General features: G+C 41.2%; 1 protein-coding gene across 2 annotated transcripts; it reads left to right on the top strand.

Annotated features, from left to right (window-relative positions):
• The first annotated feature begins 6,880 nt into the window (after positions 1-6,880).
• Positions 6,881-11,420, top strand: Cnx99A (Calnexin 99A). Of its 2 annotated transcripts, XM_017168255.3 has the most exons (9): positions 6,886-7,307; positions 7,990-8,337; positions 8,427-8,498; positions 8,593-8,726; positions 9,065-9,653; positions 9,738-9,878; positions 10,224-10,352; positions 10,432-10,683; positions 10,746-11,420. In XM_017168255.3, exons 1-9 carry the CDS (start codon positions 7,161-7,163, stop codon positions 10,788-10,790), a joined length of 1,857 nt encoding a protein of 618 aa, XP_017023744.1. In that variant the 5' UTR covers positions 6,886-7,160; the 3' UTR covers positions 10,791-11,420. The 2 variants fall into 2 exon arrangements, with proteins under 2 accessions (XP_041632956.2, XP_017023744.1); XM_041777022.2 differs by lacking the exons at positions 10,224-10,352; positions 10,432-10,683; positions 10,746-11,420 and adding an exon at positions 9,973-10,140 and having other exon boundaries at positions 6,881-7,307.
• The last annotated feature ends 3,646 nt before the right edge of the window (positions 11,421-15,066 follow it).

Here is a 15,066-nt window from a genome sequence, read left to right as displayed (position 1 = left end):
CAAAATGTAATTGGATTTCTGTGTGCGGCCAACATTCTTTTGATTAAAAATTTCCCAGACAAAATATGTGGCTAGCCAACTAACTACACGGCGCTCCAATTGCTGCGAGAAGAAGTTAAAAAAGCGTGTGCGGTTTTTGGTAATAAATTTCCCGAAAAACCAACACCGCAAATAACAACAGCAACATACATAGGAGGCCAAAGCAGAAAAATAATCAAAAATAAAATCATAAAAGTAAAGCAAGAGCTAAAATTATTACCCTGGGAAATATATTGTATACAAAATATATAAAATATATTTTTTTCCTGTAGAAATTGCTTATTTTTAGTTTTAAGACTACAGCAGACTTGACACCTATTTTTTAAATATTTCAAACATTTCTCTATATTTTTCTCGCCGTGTGCCGCAATTGTTGGCAGAGCCGCACGCGACTCCCAGGACCTTGCCTGCCGCCCTGGCCAGGTAGCCCATTACCCCATTACCTGTTTAATGCAATGTCTGCTAACCTCTTTGCCCATCGGGAAAATCCAGCCAGCGACCCCCGGGTGGGGACGACCCAGCCGCCCACCGAAAATGGCCCGCTGGCTGTTGGTCAATGCGGCCACCAGGTTGGCGTCACTAAAGCTTTACATTATTTTTCCAGGTGAGTGTGTATGTGTGTGTGTTGATCATGATTTTTTCCTGCTCTTTGTAGGTGTATGTGTGTGTGTCTGTTTTTTTGTTTGCGGCTGCTTTGTTTTTCGCCTCGTGTGTCCCTTTTTTGCGCTTACGCCATTCTCGTTTATTTATTAGCAATTTTATTAGCTATGAATTTGTTTGTTTTTATCGTGCACCGCAGAGAAGCAGAGCGGCGAGAGCAAACAACAAAGGACCTCGAGCTCCCACCCACTCATCCTTGAAGCGCCATCCCCTAGGAGTCCTTCTTTCAAAGGGTGTAGAGTAGGCCGACTTTGTTTTGCTGCCGGCCAGCAACCAGCCAGCCAGCAAAAGGAAAGTGATTTATACTTCCAATAATGAAAGTGACTACCAGCACTCCTCCTGTTTTCGTTTTCGTCCTTTTCGAAACATTTAAATTTAAATATTTTCGCCTATGGCCTGATTTATTATTTCAGGAATCCCTTGGTTTCACGCCCGAATTGCGAGCCGCTTTCATTTGTCCTGACTCTGTCAACTGAGGTGATTAAAATTTAGGGAGGCCCCAACTCAAAAATAAAACAAAAAGTACATTGTCAAGGCGAAAAACTCAAAAATGAAAAGGGAAAGGTAAAGGTAAAGGCAGGACATGCAAATTAGTTGGCTGCTCAAAAGTTTTCCCCCGAAAAGAATGACTCTTTAATGCGAGGGTTCAATCTCTAGAAATTAATATGAATGGCACTTAATGGCCTCAAAATCTGAATACATTCCGAATTGGCTGAATGGCCACTCAAAAAAAGTAATCCATCCTTTTCGTAGCTCTGAATGGTTCGCATAATTGGAGAACCCTTTTTTTTTGTAATGCATTTAACTGCAATTATACACTTGTATTATTAAGCTAGGGGTTTTTTGCTAATAATATACAAATAAAAAATTAAATAAAATGTGAAATACATTTGAAGAAGGCTGATTACTCTTGAACTACCCAACCACCATAAACCACTTGGGCTCCAGGGCCCACTCTGTTGGAGCACCTTTTCGGTGCTTAAATTCAGTTGGTTTAGGTTGTAAAAATATAAAAATAATATTTTTAATATTAAAAAAAATAAAATAATAAATCTATTTCAAATACTTGTAGTTTTCTTCTTATATATTTAGCTTTTTAACTTTACTTTGTATTTACTTTGTATTTAGTGAGTGTATGCCAACATTTGAGGTACCGCATTTCCTCCCTTGTTTTTCCCTGTTTATTTTTTATTTTCCTTTTTTTTTTTATTTTAAAACATGCACTAAATGCTCCCCTTGCGGCAATTTAATAAATATAAAAGCCAAAGCCAGCGGCTTGAGCACAACCCACACACACACAGCCATTACTGGTTAGCCCAGGGGCGGCTTTCATTAGAAAGCAAACTGCATTTAATTTCTGTATAGAATTCCAGCTTCAAACAAAAAAAAGAAAGGCAAACAAACAGGAAACCAATTAAAAACAGAGCTAGTTTTGTTATTAAAAGCTAAATTCAATTAATTTAAGGCTCTGGGACAAAAGATTTATATTAATTAATTAGTTATTGAATTTCATTTGTTGAACTTATGAAGGGTTTTATGCTTTCAGTCAGAAGCTTAAAAAGCAGTGAAGGAGTCGTTTCCCACCCTATAAACCATATATATTCTTGATCAGCATCAACAGGGGAATCTTTCTGGCCTGTTTGGAAAGAAAAAAAATTTTGAGCACTTTTTTCAAAAAAATGTAAGGGGTTACATCATTAAAATTGTGAAAAATTGACTCAAATTTTATTTTTCTAAATTTTTATATATAGTATACAGATGTATTAATATATTAAAAACTAGCATAAAACTGCTTTCCGAAGTTAAATTAAGGCATTTTTGCCTTAGTTATGATATTTTTAAAATTGTGATTTTCACAAAAAGTGATCATTAAATATATAGTTAAATATTGTTTTTAAAAATGCGAATATTTAGATTTCTATCTAGTTTTATTTATATTGTATAAATTGAAAGAGCCTAGGGGATATTTAGTTTTGTAATAATAAATACGTAACGATTAGGAATTAATTAGAGACTCTTACCAAGTTTTTCTTATAATTTTTTGGTAGTAAAATCAATTTTCGCAGCCATGTTTTTCGCCTTAACAAAAAAAAACCATTTCCTCACTTTCTAAAGGTCCTGGTCTTTCACCAGGACTTTCCTGTTTCCCCCGAAATCCGTTCCTGAATTCCGTGCCTGCATTAAATGTTCACTATTTTTTGCAGCCCAGGGAAATGGTGAAAATGGCCTGGGGGTAAGGGAAAATGTCGGCGGCGCCATTGGCCACGTCAATTGAATGGTAGGCGGAAAGCCAAAAGTGTTGGCCATAAGTCAGAAAACATGAATAACAAATCAATTCAGTTTTAACGGTGCTGCAAATTCCTCAACACACAACACACACAGAGACAGGGCTTCGTGTACCTGCCCATTCGAAAGGTGAGAAAACGAGGTGTTGAAAGCGGCCAAAAAGGAAATGCAAAGGAGGAAAGCTGAGGAGACTCCTCCACACATACACACACACACTCATATAGCCGGGGTGTTAATGGTGCAGGCTGGGCGTCGGGCATTTTGAATTTTTAATGGAAAATGGCCCGCCTGCTTACACATTGCCTCCCCCCGTTGCTTTTCCCTCTTGCCACTGTTCCACATTTATTTTTTTTTTTTAGGCATGTTTGCATACACTTACGGCCAGCAAACTATGCATATGCATGTGTGTCCTATGCGAGTGTGTGTGTAAAGCCCCTCCGCCCCCTTGGCGGCCATTGCCCCGCCCCCCCAGCTTTTCCGTGGGCCCTCTTTTTTATGCCCCCGCCGGCAAAATTGTCCGGTAATAAATTTTCAGCGTTTCCTGCCGACAAAGCGCCGCACTTTACTACAACACTTTTGGCATAAACAAACAAACACGTGCAGGGAGAGAAAAATTATGTTATTTATATTAATTTAATCTAGGAACTATAAATATTGAAATAATGTAGATAAAAACCTTTTAAACATGAACATTTCTAAGCTAATAAAGGTTTTATTAAAAGCTTTTGAAGTGTTTTCTTTTTCAAGATATAAAACCAAATGTAAAAGTAATTTTAAGTCCAACTGTATATACCCTATACTTGTAACTTTTAGATTTATTAGATCTTTAATAATAAACAAAAGAAATAATTAAAATTAAAATAAGAAACCATTAAAATCTTTTATAAACATTTTTGTGTTCTTTGGAAACCCCAAATAACCTTGATTAATCCTACTGATATTTTCTCTCAGTGTTCCTATATGTGTTTCACTGTCCATGCGTGTGAAAGAGGGTGTGTGTGTGTGTGTGTGTGTGTGTGTGCGCGAGTGTGTGTGTGGCTATAGTGGCGGCCATGTAACGGAAGTTAAGTACACACTAAGTTGAACTCGTGCGCTTGTAGTGCCGCTTCCTTCATATGTTTTGATACTCTCCATCACACACACACTCACACCTCACCTCTTGCCCCGGAAAACTCAGCACCGCATTGCCCCCACCCACCTCCCCTCGGAAAACACCTACCTTCCGCTATTTGCTTGCTGGTGAAAATGTTTGAGATTCTGCCGGCGCTGTCCAAAAGCTTAGAACAAAACTTTTCTGGTATGCCATCAACATTGATGTCCTCCGTAGTTCCTTTACCCTTTTCTTCCAAGCCTTGGTTTTCCCGCTTTTCCGCTTTTCTCACCCCCCTCACCCATTAATGCCGCCCGCCGAGAGGGCGAGTGTGTTAAGTATGTTTTTTGAGTAATTCGTGTAGACAAGAGCTGCTGTTTTATAAAGAGGAGCACAATGAGGGAGATGCCTGCTCCTCTCCCACCTAATATCCTTCGCCAGTCCGGGGATATTTATGTGCTGGGTAAATGTTATTATAAATTACCGAAAAGTTTGAAACTTGGATAGGGAGAAGAGTTTAGGGAACCAAACTTTGATTTATATAGTTAATTGTAATTAGCAGGAAAAAGTTAAAAGGAGTTTAAATGATAATATATTTTCTAAGACTAGTAAATTACTTTTCTCACCTGTTTCTAAGGGATTTCTTAGCTAAATATTTAAACTATAAAACTTGAGATATTCAAGAAAGAAACCTAGTGATATCTAGCCTTAATTTCAGAACCTTCAATCTCTATATTCCTTACACTTTCCTCCATGGTGGACCCCATCAGGAGGTATTCAGCTCAAGTGTTGGTAAGCTGGCCTCGTTGTTAATAGAACACTTGACAACACTGGTGGAGGCAGGTCCTGTTTTTAAAGGACCCCAGGTGTGCAGGTGTTACAGGTAAGCGTGTGTGTGTGTGTGAGGCATGTGCTTGTGTCTGTTTATGTAGTACCCTCATTAACTGTCATTACACAATTTCCATAAAAAAAAGAAGAAATGTGTACACAAGTTTAGTTTTCTCCAGCCCTGAGGCTTCAGTGCACAAGTTGCCCCTCTTCTCCACTTATTTTGCCCCTAGTATATGCCACCTCCCCCGCTCACACCCCTCCCCAACGATGTGTGCTTCCGAGTCTTTGTTTGTCTTTAGAAAAAAAAACTTTTTAAATTGTGTTAAATATTCCATTAAACAGAAAGCTTTTTGTATGCAGTTGCAAACAAAAAAAAAAAAAAAGGGGGAAAAATAAAAAACTGTCAGTGGTAGAAGCTGAAGCAGAATGCGCGTGCCGCAGATAAGTTGCCACAGTTAAGGGATACACAGAGAGAAAATTAAGCAAGAATTTATTCTTTAAGGATCAGCTGGGCTTTTTGTGTTTGTTAAAGAGAATTTAAGAGAACAAAAGAGAAGATTTTCAAGATTATTTTAACCCAAACGAGTTAAACTTATACTATATTCACAGGAAAACTAATTTTAAAATAAGGAAGAGAATGAGAATGAGAGATCAAATTATCTGTAAACTTAGCTGTCTTTTTCAAATTTATAAAAGACAACTTTAACAGAACCATTTTCCATATCATTTTAACAAGTTTTCAAATGAAACATTGCCTTAGAATTAAAAAACAAACTACTTTTATGTGCCACCTTTGCACCTACTTTTGTCATGTTAAACTTAAATCCTTTCTTAATTAGTTTTCAATTATTTTTCTCCATTTTTCTCCACGTGTGTCCCCGGGGGGAGTGGCATTTGATCAACCTTCCCACGCAGACAAACCAACACACACTCTCTCCAATAAGCCAGGAATTTTTATTATAATTTTATGCTCAAATGCATGCCGCATTATTTTACACGGAAAGGCGGAAAGTAGAACGGTGGAGCGGTTTGGGGAAACTTTGGCGAGCTGCGAGCCATCAAGTTTATTGCGGGGCTTAGGCAGCCGCCGTGTTGGAGCATTAATTGAGCCAGCCGGGGGCTTTTAAAATAATTGCCAACATGCAAGTTTACAGTTTGAATCCGCATCAGATATGTCCGACTAACAAATGTGCGGAAATATTTCAATGGAATGGCACTTTGCACAAATATTAATATTCACAGGTGCGAGGGTGTGGGCGCCTTCGATTGGAGGACCTAATTGCAGGACTACAGGCAGGTGTAAAGAATCTAGATTCTAGATTATTTAGTTAATTGTTTTTGAATCGATTTAGAAAGTGTTTAAAAAATATACTAATTAATATGTAAACAAATAGTAAAAAAAGCATAAATTTTTAACATTTATTTACATTTTAATTGGTATATTTTACAGGTTTAAAGATCATTTGATGTCCTTATAACAATTCAAAGATACCCAAATATACATATCTCACCTTTTCCTTTATTTAATTTGAAAATGTACAATTTTTAGTAACATCGAGCCTTATTTTGAATTTAAGTTTAAAAACAAACAAATAGATAATAATTTGTATGCTTCTTCCGTGAAAATATTACCCACAAAGCTAACTTTCTATTCCTGCGTTCAAATTTCCCGCCACTTGCACGTTAAACAACCCTGTCAACGCAGGCGTTTTGCTCTTTTTTTAGGAACATTTTTAGCCGGTCCTAACGCGTGAAATAAAATACAAATAAAATATAGTTTCAATGAAACAAAGCTTCTTATAGAATTATCTGTACAATAATAAACATATAAATAATATAAAAATAAGTTTTGCAACTTTATTTGGGCCACAAAAGCCACCCGATATCAGCATTTATTTTCTTATCAAAAAAGGCATAAATATCGATATACCGATAGCTCGATATATTTTCCAACACCGAACCGAGTAGGCAGCGAGAGACAGAAAATGTATAATTTACATGTATAATTTAATTACAATTAGTTGTTCGTCGTGCCAGATTCTCGATTCTCGTTATTATTCCGCCGCAGAGCGTGCAACAGAACGCGGCAACTGGTAAAAAGCAGCCCAACTGCCCACCGCCGCCGCCTCCTTCGCCTCCTCTTGCTTTCCGTGCGATTAGCAAGCCGACGAAGAAGAAGAAGAGCGCCCGAGAGAAAGAAAACGGGAACAACGCAGCTGCAAGGAAGGAAATCGAGGAAAATTCGGTGAGGAAAATGAAACGGAAACTGGGCCGAGGGGCGACGCTGGCGTTGCTGTTCGCCAGCGCACTGCTGCTAATTGCAGCATCCCGCCAAGCGGCCGCCGCCGAGCCAGCCACTGACTCCGATGACTTCGAGGATGGCTTTGTGGAAGATGTTCAGGTGAGTTGCTATCCAAAAGCAAGAAAAAAACACGAGAAAAAAGTACACGTCAGTGTGGAAGCGACTAGAACAGCACGCTGATGTGTTGAGCAGCGGGTGGTTGAGTGGGGCTAGCGCGGGGTGCGGTGAGGGGGGCAGAGCGGCCGGCTTTTCGATTTTTATGACCCAAAAAATTAGCATGTGAGTTTTTCAGTGGGATTAGTGCGAGTGAAAACTGTGTTTACACACACTCGGGGGCAAGATAATAGGGGCGGTGCTGGGAGAAGCATTTTACAAGGGATTATAAGAGTTTAGCAAGAATTCTCAAGTTGTTAAACTGGGAATAATAATAATAATTATTGATTTTAATTATTAATTATTATTACTATTAGGTTGGGCTGCTAATATTCCGCCCTCCATAGTAACTTTTCAGAGGCGGAAATCCATTAATTAAACATAAATTGTAGAAAATGTGTTATTTATTATATAAAATTAAAGAAATTTTGATAATTAAAAATCAAGTTAAATTCTTAAAAAAGCTACTACTACTCCGCCCTCCATAGTAACTTCTCCGAGGCCGAAATCCACGTCTGCCACTTGTCTCTCTCTCTCTCTCTTCCGCTTTATCACTGACAACCGCGTGTTCTCTTTCGGGTTTTATCGCACCTTATCTAATGCTTCCACATACGAATCTTTTCCCCAGGAGGAGCTGCCCGCCGGCACAGATGAAAACGGCGAGGAGAAGCTGGCCTATGAGAGTCCAGTGATTGATGCCAAGAAATTCCATTTCGCTGACCACTTTGACGACGTGGAGGCCTCCCGCAAGAAGTGGGTGCTGTCGCAGGCCAAGAAGGACGACATTGCGGAGGAGATCTCGAAATACGATGGCCTGTGGAACTGGGAGTCGCCGCAGCGCATTGTTTGGGCCAATGATCTGGGCCTGGTGCTCAAGTCAAAGGCCAAGCACGCGGCCATCTCAGCGCCGCTGCGTCAGCCCTTTGATTTCAAGCAAGACAAGCCGCTGGTGGTTCAGTACGAGGTCACGTTGCAGGTTCGTCTATTGCATCAGCCGGCGCGGCTGGGCAAATCCAATTAATACCCGCTTACTGACCCAATTCCGCTTTCGCTTTCATTTTCTAGGAGGGTCAGGAGTGCGGCGGCTCGTATTTAAAGCTCCTTTCCGCCGGCAAAGACACCGAGCAGCTGACGGCCGTAAGTAGTAGTGTGTGCGGGAGAAGGGCAATGCCCTCATGAACCACGAAACAACCCCCAAAAATCTAATGTTTTTTTGGTTTTCATTTCGTAGTTCAATGACAAGACACCCTACACCATCATGTTCGGACCGGACAAGTGCGGCAACGATGTGAAAATGCACTTCATATTCCGGCATGTCAATCCAATTAATGGCACCATCACCGAGAAGCACTGCAACAAGCCCAAGTGAGTGTCGTTTCCGAGCGTTTCAAATTGCTTAAATTTAAATTTCACAAAAATAACAGTGGCAGTCAAAGGTTTGGAGTTAAGGCATGCTGGCCTTTGGCTTGGAACTTGACAAAAGAACAATGCAATTGCTCTATTGTCTAGCCACCTGAAAGCTGATTCATAATTTGTATTAATGTTTGGCCAAACGTAACGTAATACTTGATAACAGAAGGCTACGTGTGGTGGACTCTTGTCCCCTCTCATGACTCCAGCTGATTTTCTGCAGTATCTGCCGGCTGATAAGGCTTCTATTTATATTACTTAACAACCTCTCCTACGGTCATTCCTCTTTCTAGGAACCGCTTGGAAGAACCCTTCAAGGACAAGCTGCCCCATCTGTATCAGCTGGTGGTGCGCCCGGACAACAGCTTCGAGATTCGCGTGGATCACAAGATCATCAACGAGGGCTCGTTGCTGACCGATTTCAAGCCAGCTGTCAATCCGCCAGCGGAGATCGATGATCCCAATGACAAGAAGCCCGAGTCGTGGGATGAGCGTGAGAAGATTCCAGATCCCACGGCCCAGAAGCCCGATGATTGGGATGAAGATGCACCGCCACAGCTGCCCGATGCCGATGCCGTCATGCCCGATGGTTGGCTGGAGGAGGAGCCCGACATGATCTTTGACCCGACTGCCAGCAAACCAGAGGATTGGGATGCCGAAATCGATGGCGAATGGGAGGCACCGCTGGTGGATAATCCCGTGTGCGAAAAGGCCGCCGGCTGTGGCAAGTGGAAGGCACCGCTTATACCCAATCCCAACTACAAGGGCAAGTGGCGGGCACCGATGATCGAGAACCCGAATTATCAGGGCAAGTGGGCGCCCAAGAAGATAGCCAATCCGGATTTCTTTGAGGATCTGAAGCCGTTCCAAATGACGCCAATTGTAAGGGGAACTCCTTAGAGACTTCTTTGACTTTTAAATATCCTTTCCATATATTAATTGCGTATCCTTTTCTCCCCCTTTTAGAGCGCTGTTGGCCTGGAACTCTGGTCCATGTCCAGCGACATTCTTTTCGACAATCTCATCATCACGGACGACGTGGATGTGGCCCGTGACTTTGCCGCCAATAGCTTTGACATCAAGCGCCGCTATATAGATCGCGAATCGGTGAGTTAATGTCTCAACCTTAAGACTCTTCTTTCTTTCCCCCAAAAACCACACAGAGACACTTAAAGAAAACGTTTTGATTGCTGCCAAAAAGAAAACCTTCTGGCACCGCCTGATGCGCCGCATGAACTACAAGCCCGGCTGGTGGGCTTTGTACTTCCTGTACCTGCTCATTCCGGCCAGCTGCTACGTCTTTTATCTGTACAGACGCGCCAAAGAGGTGCTAGTCTTTCGATTTATAATTTAGAATTTGGAACAAACCACAGCTACACAGTCACACTCTCACGCACTTTTGCACTTGTAATTGCTATTGCTATCTCTTTGGCTTTTCCCCATTTCGTGTAGGACTCATTCGTGAATAAGGTAGTGGAGCTAGCCAAGGCCTATCCCTCGATCTGGGGCATTGGCCTGGTGGCCATAGTGGCATTGGTTGCCATCACCATTTACCTTAGATTTGGTTCGGCCAAGAGTCAGGTAAATGTGGCTTGATCAAAGCTTAACTCGGCTTAAAGTCTTGAGGTTTTTTAATCTGTGTTTCTGTATGTGTGTGTAGGACTCGGCTGCCAAGAAGGCCGCCGCACAGGCCAAGAAGTCCGACGAACTGCAGCCCGATGATGAGGAAGAGCCCGAGTTAGTGGCTGAGGAGGATTTAGAGGAAGGCAGCGATCGGGCTGCCGGTGATTCCAGCAAGGAGAGCACGCCGCTGTCCGCTAGTCCGAAGAAGAAGAACAAAAAGTCTGATTTAGATGATAATGTGGAGGTGACCAAGCCGGAGGAGAGCAATGAAGAGCCCGCACAGACTGAGGTGGGTTGGATTATTAATTAATTTTGATTTAACTTGACTTTAAATTACTCTTTTTAAACCAGGAAACTACCACGAAAGCTCGCAAGCGTCAGGCGCGCAAGGAGTAATGCGGGGCATCCCCTCAAATAAATATACAAAAAGTCTATCGAAACTTAATCCAATTCCAAACTGCCAGCGGCAGCAAAACATCAACGAAATGCTGGCAAAAATACAAAAACCAAACAACCAGAAGTCACCAGCCACAGCATTTCCCTCACACACGCGCAGCACTACCCCACACAGAGAGAGGAAAGAACACAAACACACACTTTAAATTTAGTTGCTAACCAAGCTTCTCTAGTGCAAGTCTCTAATTTAATTGAATAGTTTACGCGGTTCGTTTTAGTCAACTCTTTATACGTACTTTTGCTGTATTATCGTTGCATTTCTGTGCATTTTCCCTTTTCCACTCGCTCTCCTGCTCCTCCTTCTCCTTCTCCGTATCCCTGATTTGTGTAAAAAAACACCAAAATAGACAAAAACAAAACTAAAACCAGAAACAGCAAGCAAACAAAGAGGGAACTAACTAAGGCCGAGAGAAAATTAAATGGCAAGCAAGCATCTAGTTTAATATTATGTAATTTAAAACGAAATTGAATAGTATGAATAGTTATACTCAAGTTTCCACGTTTTCATTTTGTGTCGAATGAAAATTTACAGCGAAAAATAAAAACTAAATGTCGAAAAACCAAGAAAAACTCGGAGTTTTAACAACCAGACTGAAACAGGACCACACTGGTGGGTGTTAATTTAACTCTGTGAACCGTGCTGGATTTTCAGAGGCTGCGAATCGGATTTATTATGCTCGATGGTGCGTGTGGCGTCGACCAGACCAGACGACACATTGCATTTGTGCGGTTTTTGGGGCTTTTTACCGAAATATATGTATTTTGATTATTTAGCTGAAAGGAAAGGAAACCCCGGCCAATCCAATCTATTTAACCCACTGATAACATCGACATGTTGTGCATTAAAGGGTCTCCTTTTTTGTGGCTCTGCAAATAATTCAATTCAATTTCCTAAGCTCATAAATATGGCCCAGACACAGACAGAACAGACAGACAGGCCTTGTTAATGGAATTGTTATGACAACAGTAAACCGATGACGATTTGCATACGCAGTGGCTGAGGGAAGGCGGCTGAAAATCAGATTTATATGCCCACCAAACCAGATGCGAACTTGAATCCCTTCGATTGCCAAAAAGAGGCGGAAGGGCAATTCAATAAAAAGATTAAACGATTCTAGGTCTAGGTCTGGGGTCTCACTTAAAAGGATTAAAATTTTGCGGCTAGACAGTGCTGCATATTAATATGAAAAACCTCATATGTTTGGAAGGGGTAGAAACCGGGGGGGGTAACCCATAATTCAAGCATAGACAAAGGCCACAAGGGTTGCCACTTGCAGTTGAATAAATAATAAAAGCCACAAAACCAACCCAAGACCCTTCATTGTAATTTTAATAAAAATGTTTTCGTTTTGACAAAGCCAGCAACTTTACAAAACCCCACCAGAAAGGGAGAGTGTCTCCAAAGGTTGGGGCTTTTAAGTCCTTTTAAGGGTTTCCGAGTGAGCTCTTCTGTGGCTTGGGGTCAGCCTGGGATACTCCCGGGAGTTCCTTATTGAAGTCTGGATGCCAATCGATGCGTAAGCAAAATATACGCCATATGTAATGTTATTGCAGGCCCCCCATCTAGCAACCCCATTTAAAAATCAGCAGGAACTCTTGGGGTTGTCCCTGAGGGTTGCTGTATACATCTCCCCCTCATTACCCGCTATTTTCGGCAAGTTCCGTGCAATTAAGTCCGTACTTTATCCGATCAAATCGCGGAATGCCCCCGGGTCACGAGATTCTCCCCCTCAATATCCAGTGCAGAAATTAATTGCCGAGCATTGCAGGCTCGATTTCAGCATAAAGATTACGTGACGCAGATAGAAATTCATAAAAATAAATTGGTTTTTGAAATTGGTTCGTTGGAGATTTATTTGACTTTGATATGGTTTTATTATTGATTTGTGGCAGCCGATAATCGCTATTATAATCCCATCAAACACACATTTTTTGTAGTTCAAGGAACAGAGAACAGCTATGAAATTTAGGGATATTTTGAGATTTTCCTCATTCAACCTCCTCATGGACTTCCTTGCCATTTGCAGATTTTTAGCATAAGATCGATCTGAGAAATTGGCAATTTATAACAATTTTCTGGATCGCAAACTTGTTCCGAAGGGCAGTAGTACATTGCAGTCTCGTCCCAGCAACAATAGGCATTAACTTTGCCGGTGAGCAGAAGGCAGCAGGCGGCAAGGAGCTCCAGGATACGGATCAGGACTCGCATGGTGAAGAAGTCGCGGATTCACTGAGGACTGTCGGGCCAAGTATGGCTTCAAGCGAACTTATAAAGATGAAAAGTGATAGGAACTCGACTGAAGCTCATGGAGAATCCCCACGGGCGAGATAAGAGTTTATTTTCGCAGCTTGGCCTAGCGATAAGAGTGTTTTTTTCACAACAAGCAAGTGGCACAAAGTCAATCTAACGAGCGCGTGCAATTTATTGTAAACAGCGGGCATTAAATAAAGGATCAACCTGATGATAACCCAAGGTGTCAGCTTAATTAATTGGTCACCGTGTGAAATAGGGAACTCGTGAACCGAGCTTGGGACTGACGGTATGCCGAGCTTTACACGTCTAACGATGTTGATAATGAAATTTGGAACGTTTCCTCTAAAGCCTAGCAAGCTTTATAACTTTAAAAATTATATACAAAAAAGTGTAACTAACAAATATATAAATTTAATAAAATCAAGAATAGAAACTATATTCGGGAAGCCGAAATTTGTATCTCCCCTGCAGCTTGCCATAAAAGCAACGAATCAAAAATTGATCAAACTAAGCCAAAAATGCATTAATTTATGTTCGGAAAGTTTTTTTATGCAAGTTTTTTCTAGGGTAACAAATCTGCATACTGTATTTAACATTTTAAGAAATTAAAATTTTTGGTCATTTTTCAAAATTTTAATGATGTAACGCCTTATAAAATTTTCAAAAAAATTGAAAATTTGTGTTTTCCCTCCAAGATGGCTAGAAAGACGCGCCTGCTGATGCTGATCAAGAATATATATGGTTTGTAGGGTCGGAAATGACTCCTTCATTGTTTTTTAAGCTTCTGACTGCCGAGAGCAGGGAGCAATCGGTGCAGGCCAGATGCGATTCCACCATCAGCACGGAGCAGCGGGAGAAGCGCAGTTCGGATGAGCGCAACTAGGAGCTGATTTGCAAGACCATGTGGCGAGCGAGGAGTCCCAAAAGGAACAGGCCAAGTCGCAGCTACACGACCTCCTGCGCCGCCTGAGCATTGGCCTCGGAATGGATGTGTGCGATGGCAACCAGAATTCACATGCCACATGCCGAGTGCATTGTGTCCCGGGCTGAGGAGGTAATGGTGGAACTGCAAAGGGCCAAAGCCAAGGTCAAATAAGACTCTCTGAACTTGAAGAAAAAAGAAAAAAAAAACTTAATTTTTGGTTTTTAAAATCTACGTGTTTTATTCTCCCAGTGTATAGTAACCAAAGCTCTCACCTTTTGTCCATCTGTTGCCGGGTCACTATTAGCTTTTGTTTGCCCTATGTTTCAGGCAGCTTTTGTCAGCGAACCAAAAAGGGTACGTATGTAGATAACAGTGGAGACCCCAGGCGGTATATTTTCTTACTCAATTGTAAAATTCCGTAGCTCAGAATTCTGGCGCTAATTCGGAGATCGCCCTCTTTTGGCTGCCAGCTTAGGACATTTTTTAAAGGACATTTTGTGTGGGTAATTTAAGGACATTTGAGGTACTAAAATACTCCGCTAGAGGTTGCCCTATTGCGAACTGCTCACTTTACACTGGGAGAATAAAATAAATAATTAAAAATTTCAAATTAATTTATAAAAGAAAAGGATTAAAACTAATTTCTGAAGATTTATTGCCTTAGAAAAATGTTGAAAATATTAAATCGTTTCAACATTACTAAAAATATCTTCATAAATGAATTTGCAAAATGGATTATAATTCCGATTCGTAAGTAAAAAATTTAAATTAATTATAAGGTGGCCTAAGAACTTACCACAATCTCAGCTATCCCGCATTTGACTCATTCCTGATCGAAGAAATCTTCCAAGTATCCTTGCCAGTCGACAGTGTGCATTTATCGCGTATCCTTCTTGCCGGGTGCACACTATCTTAACAGGATTTTGCGCATTAGACACCTTTATAAATGCATTACTCGCAGTCGGGTCCCGCATGTCCCGGGACATGCGTCCTTGGCGGTGGTCAGCCAATCATTAATATCCTTGACCAGTCCTGGC

The sequence above is a fragment of the Drosophila kikkawai genome, chromosome 3R (genome assembly GCF_030179895.1).
Source record: "Drosophila kikkawai strain 14028-0561.14 chromosome 3R, DkikHiC1v2, whole genome shotgun sequence".
Classification (NCBI taxonomy): domain Eukaryota; kingdom Metazoa; phylum Arthropoda; class Insecta; order Diptera; family Drosophilidae; genus Drosophila; species Drosophila kikkawai.
The sequence above is the reverse complement of the archived record's forward strand: the minus strand, read 5'-3'. Positions and strand labels throughout refer to the sequence as shown.

Bases quoted from the DNA above. Each gene is read 5' to 3' on its own strand.
- Cnx99A (XM_017168255.3), top strand. From the start codon at position 7,161: ATGAAACGGAAACTGGGCCGAGGGGCGACGCTGGCGTTGCTGTTCGCC. The intron at 8,499-8,592 runs GTAAGTAGTAGT...TTCATTTCGTAG, and splicing joins ACACCGAGCAGCTGACGGCC to TTCAATGACAAGACACCCTA. The intron at 10,353-10,431 runs GTAAATGTGGCT...ATGTGTGTGTAG, and splicing joins TTGGTTCGGCCAAGAGTCAG to GACTCGGCTGCCAAGAAGGC.